This window comes from Ascaphus truei, chromosome 7 (assembly GCF_040206685.1).
Source record: "Ascaphus truei isolate aAscTru1 chromosome 7, aAscTru1.hap1, whole genome shotgun sequence".
NCBI lineage: Eukaryota > Metazoa > Chordata > Amphibia > Anura > Ascaphidae > Ascaphus > Ascaphus truei.
Window position 1 is genome coordinate 27,749,174 of NC_134489.1, and position 6,000 is coordinate 27,755,173.

The window sequence follows — 6,000 nt, forward strand, 5'->3', positions numbered from 1 at the left end:
CCGCTGCAGGCGGCCCTGATCGCGGCACCCCTCTAGCCAAGCGGCGGCGCACCAGGGCGCCGCGGCGCACACTTTGGGAAACACTGCTATAGACTGATGAGATATTAGGGTCGATATGTAAAAATCATCTAAGGTTTGTCTATCACCGGGGTGAGAATCTAAAGGATCTGCTTTTCCGCACTGACAAAAGAGAACATTTCCCCGCATCACATTTTCTAAGTACCCCAAAGCATGGATCCTTTAGATGCTTCAACTGTTTAGTCTGCAAAGGTCTGAACACCGGGAATGAATTCTGTCATCCAAGAAGTGACCAGAGATATGAGATTAAAAGCAGAATAATATGTACAACTACTAATGTAATTTACACAATTTAATGTCCCTGTGGGCTGGTTTATGTAGGCAAAAGCAATCGTATGCTGAAAACCAGATTTATTGAACATAGAAGTAAGATTAACAGAGGACACTGCGTTAATCATGCATTGTACGGAATTCAAACATACGGTCGCATCCCTTAAGCTTATGGGTATCGAACAAGTTCAAAAAACAATTGCAGGGACTGATAAAGACATAACATTACTACAAAGGGAGGCATACTGGATGTATACATTGGATACAGTGTTTCCTAAGGGCCTCAATGATTTTCTATCCCTTAACTGTTTCCTCACGAATAGCGAATGTTGGAAGAGGAATGGATATTTGTATTTTATCCACAGGTTAAAATACATGCTGTCGATTATTGAAATGTTTTAATATTGCAGTGTTATTAGTCACTGCCTTCTAGCCAGCTGTGCATATAAGAACTTGGCTAATGTACTACTGCTTTCTTTGCTGTAAGTCATGTAGTAAAGGGAGTAAACAGTCGGGATAAAGGCCTATCTTTACCAAGCAGTCTTTTGCGATAAGACATCTTACTGCCAGTTGGCCTGAGTGGGCTGTCTTCAACGCCAGAAGATGTCTTACGACAGAAGACTGTTTCATAAATATGGTGTGAAGGATCTGAGACTGTGATGTATGGAGTCTGTATTGTTTTGTCTAATAAGCGAAGCACTTTTAGTTTGATGTGATCCCGAGGCCTAGCCTCTGGTTTACCCTGTTACAGTGACCTCTATATCACTAATGTGTATTAAGTTGTTTAATGTTCAGGCTTATTGAACAGTTTAACCAAAAATATGAAATAATTTTCAGTCACAGGTTACATCCCGAACTGTAGATTCAAAATGCACAATGTAGACTATAAGATCTGTACACAATGAAATTTACAATTAAACGTTTCAGATATTTACTGTATTCCCAGAATGGGGGTTTCGCCATCTCTGATTAAAGACTGTTGAACTGCATTGCTAACCACGCAGTCATTCAGCTTTTTCTAGAACATTATACATCCGTATTTCCCTTACTATTGCAGTGTTAAACACCTGATGATGGAGAGGGACCGGGTCAGTATTTTGCTCTCTGTTACTTGCACACAGGGGTTAGTAGTGAATATCAATACATTTCAACTTTCCAGTGATATAGCAAAGCAAAAGTGGAATCCTGATGCTGTCGGTAGAAAAAAAATACATATATCTAAATCATTTTATTTCAGATTGTATGTTTCAGGTTTTCAATTTTTTTAACATTTAAATTCTGTGTTTTAAAGGTGTCGTTCCCATAATAACCCATCTTATAGATCTTGCAATGCCCTATGAAGCAGATTAGACACCCTTATCTTTCCCTGTCTGTTTTTTATTTTTGTTAAATTGTTCTTCAAACAGACCCAAAGCCTGCAGTAAAGTGTACACATGACAACACACGTTGTGTATTGTCCCATAGTACACTTCGCCAGCGCTGAGCTGTTTTACATGCAGACTTCAAAGAGCCTCATCAGAGAAACTGTTATCTTGAGCTTCTCTAACAGGTCTTGTTAAAGTCCAGTGATGTCATAAACAGAAGGGGGGATACTTAGAAGCAATTTTTATTTTGGTTTTGGTCCCATTTTCTGACAATAAAGCACACAATATAAAGCAGTGAGCTGTAAACAGGGACCTTATTGTGCAGTAAAGCAGGATGTACCGAACCTATGAAAAGAACATAGCCTTCCCTTTTACCTTATTTGCTCACCATATATTTCTCTATGTAGATTGGTGTTCTACGAGTGGAAATAAGCTTAAAAAATCACCTGAACGGGGAGTAGAAGATAATATCCCTCAATATTGCCATACAGAAGAAAACGTCAAGATGAAAGAGATAGACTCTGCTGGAAATTCACCCGAGGCATCCACTCCATGTGGAGGACATAACCTCATAGCCGCTAATATGTGTAATTCCAACAGTAAAATGACCCAGCATATAAGGGATGATGAAAGGAAGTATGACAGAACTATACAGGAAATTGCCTATAATTCCAGTGAAGTTAGCAAAAGCTGTTTGGACGAATCAGAGTCAACAGGTCAACATAAACCCTGCAAAGGACAGAAACAGTTTACATGTACAGCATGTGGCAAAAGCTTTAGTTACAGATCATATCTTGTTATACACCAGAGAACGCACACAGGAGAGAGACCTTATGCATGTTCTGAATGCGGGAAAAGCTTTACTCGTAGTACCTATCTCGTTATACATCAGAGAAAACACAGAGGAGAGACACCATTTCCATGCTCCGAATGTGGAAAAAGCTTTACTAGCAGTTTAGCACTTGTTAAACACCTGTCCACCCACACTGGTGGGGGACTGTATACATATAGATATGCATGTAATGAATGTGATAAAAGCTTTGCCACTAGATCAAATCTTCTTAATCATCAGAGGACCCATACTGGAGCGAAGCCACATGTATGTATTGAATGTGGAAAGAGTTTCAGTACAAACTCAAACCTCCTGAAACACCAGAGAACCCATAGTGTAGGGAAATCATATGTTTGTGCTGAATGTGGGAAACACTTTATTAGCAGCTATTCTCTCTCTGTACACAAGAGAATCCATACAGGAGAGAACTTACACATATGCACAGATTGTGGGAAAGGCTTTACTAGCAGAGCCTTTCTTGTTACACATGAAAGGACCCACACTGGAGAAAAACCTTTTGCATGTATGGAGTGTGAGAAAAGTTTTAGTAGCAGCGCTTCTCTTACTATACACAAAAGAACTCACACAGGAGAGAGGCCATATGCATGCATTGAGTGTGGGAAAACCTTTACTAGTAGCTCCTCTCTTCTTATACACCAAAGAACCCACACAGGAGAGAAACCATTTGCATGTAGCGAGTGTGGGAAAAGCTTTATTGATAGTTCAACTCTTATAAAGCACCAGGCAGCTCACACAGGAGAGAGGCCGTATGCATGCTCTTTGTGTGGTAAAAGATTTACATTCAGCTCAAATCTTAAGGTCCACCAGAGGACACACACAGGAGAGAGGCCGTACACATGTTCTGAATGTGGGAAAAGCTTTGCTCACAACGCATATCTTGTTAGACATCAGACAACACACACAGGAGAAAGACCGTATGTATGCACTGAGTGTGGGAAGAGCTTTACTCGGAAGGAACATCTTGTTACACACCAGAAAATTCACACAAGAGCCAAGAAAAATGTGTGCTCGGAATGAAGAAAACACATGAAGAAGGCTTTTGAGGTCTTCAATGTGGCACAGAGCTATATCCCATAAACACTCATATTGCTCTATTGAGAAGTACTGTATCACAACCTGCAAGCAAAGCTATGCTGCTGATTTCATTTGAGGGAACATGGAACTGAACTTTGAGAATGAATAGAGATTTCAAGTAAAGATTTTCATGCAAGGTCAAAAAGTGAGAAGAGCTTTATTCAGAATAAACATCTGGCTGCACACCAGCAAATCAATGCAAAAGCAAGGAAACATGTATGGTCTGAGATATAAACATAAAAATGTTAGTGCATCATCTCATTTCGCTTTAAAATTCACGAGACACACTTTGAATTTGTGTCTAAATTTTAGACTAAAATGGGAAGTATGTAGAAGCAAATGTATCAGCTTAAGATTAAAAAAAAGCAAGGGTGGGAGGTGTCTGGCCAGATTGTTAGTGTAACACAGCAATGCAGAAACAAAAAAAAGGGACATGTAGATAAGTCAGGAATTAGAGTTAAGGTGTGAGGTGTGGAGAGCAGGATGACTGCATGTTAGGATACCTAATTACAAAGGTATAATGCATTTCTGTTTCATAATGAGAACTTACCTTTTTGTCTCAAAAGATTATTAAACAATCTTCCAAAGCTGCTGTTTACTGAATACATGTTAAAAGTTTTAAAAAGTATGTGAAAATACTTACACTTGTAAAACAAAAAAACGTTAAAATTGACCTATTAAACATACTATGCCAGTTCCCTTAGTTTATTTTCATCCTTTGTAAAACTATCCCTTGAAGCAGCTATTTCAGTGCTTTGCCTGAAAGTTAGGAGGTAAGATTAAAGTTACAATAATTAGGATATCATGTTAAACGTTAATGCAACATCATAATGTTCAATAATTTGAAAACAACACACACCTTTATATAGTTTTAATAAAATGAAAAATATTTGTTCTCTTTCACTGTGTTCATTCTGGTATTTTTCGTCCTCCTCCCATCTTTTCTTCTTCATGAATATTCATTAAAAGGTTTGGGGTACATATCACTGTGGCTGCTAGATTTTGGCGTCACTTTTCTTTTTATTCTGATGAAGACAGCAAAAAGTTAATCTAATACATTTCAAACTGGTGATTAAAGCTGCAGTTCAGTCAATATCCTACATGTGTGTGTTTTTTTAATAAATCAGTTCAGTAGTAAGAAAAAAATACTTTTAGCATTTTCTGTTTTTAAAAAAACAACTTTGAAAGACCAATTTTCTTGTATTCTATTTTAACAACCATTTGCTAAGGCACTGCCCCTTCATGTCCTGTCACAAGCTCTGGCACACCCCTTTGTCAGCCCTGCCCTCCCTCTAGCACGTCAGTGCAGGAGTGCTCATGAATATTCATGAGCTTCCACTGAGTGACAGAAGCAGAAGAAAAACATATGCCAGCTCTAATGATGTCACCAAATTTCGCCAATCAATACATGGAGAACGAATTGACCTGCAGCTATACAGTTCTTTAGGTAAGTAGAGATTGCACACATGAAACTATTGAAGTAAAAAAAATAATTAAAAAAAAAAGACTGAACTGCAGCTTTCAAGGCCTTATACTTTGAATAAATGAACAATTTACACATTCAATTTATACTTTGTTCATATGGTCTGGGTTATCTTATTTTTGCTTTAAGCTCACTGCATTCATTAACTTCTAAAACTCAATGCATCCTTAGACTCTTTCCCAATACCCCCTATCTTATTCACAGTAAATGCCACCACCCACCCAGTCACCAAAGCACATTGACAAGGTGTAATATTTGATTAACCACTCTCCTTCTCTATTCACATTTATACTCTGGCTACATCTTGTTGCTTCTCCACCACACCACTCTGTCTGTCATGCACCTCGGAAGCACCTGCCTTAGTGGAAATTGAGGTTTGGGTTCCTGGTGGTAGCACAGCAAATATGAAAAGGCACTTTTACATATCCCGGACAGGTCCACAAACCTCCCTTTTACCATAGTCACTCGGCATACAATACCTCCACTGCAGCCAGGGATTCTGGGTAATTATCGACTATGGAGACATAGTATATGGCTCGGCACCCCAAACCCACCCTGGCAAACTTGACACCCTCTACAATTCAATTTGTCGTTTCGTTCTCCAATGCAACTACAACACACATCACTGTGAAATGCTTAAAGAACTAGATTGGTCATCACTCGAGTCTAGGCGCAAAGTTCACCTTTCCTGTCTCACCCTCAAATACTTTCTGGGCAAGCTACCCACCTATCTGAACAAGCTCCTCACCCCTACCACATGCCGCACTTATCATCTGAGATCTGACTCCAAAAGACTGTTCATGGTCCCAAGGCTCAACAAAGTATCCGGCCGCTCCTCCTCTTACCGTGCACCCCAAAACTGGAACAACCTACCGGAG

At 39.3% G+C, this 6,000-nt stretch overlaps 1 protein-coding gene across 1 annotated transcript in view; it reads left to right on the forward strand.

Moving 5' to 3' along the window:
* The window catches only part of LOC142498882 (uncharacterized), a 30,871-nt gene extending 26,341 nt beyond the window's left edge, over window positions 1-4,530 (forward strand). Inside the window, exon 5 of the mRNA XM_075607504.1 lies at window positions 2,461-4,530. Coding sequence (XP_075463619.1) covers window positions 2,461-3,582 — 1,122 coding nt within the window. The 3' untranslated portion in view covers window positions 3,583-4,530. The remainder of the gene's footprint in view (window positions 1-2,460) is intronic.
* Window positions 4,531-6,000: the final 1,470 nt, after the last annotated feature.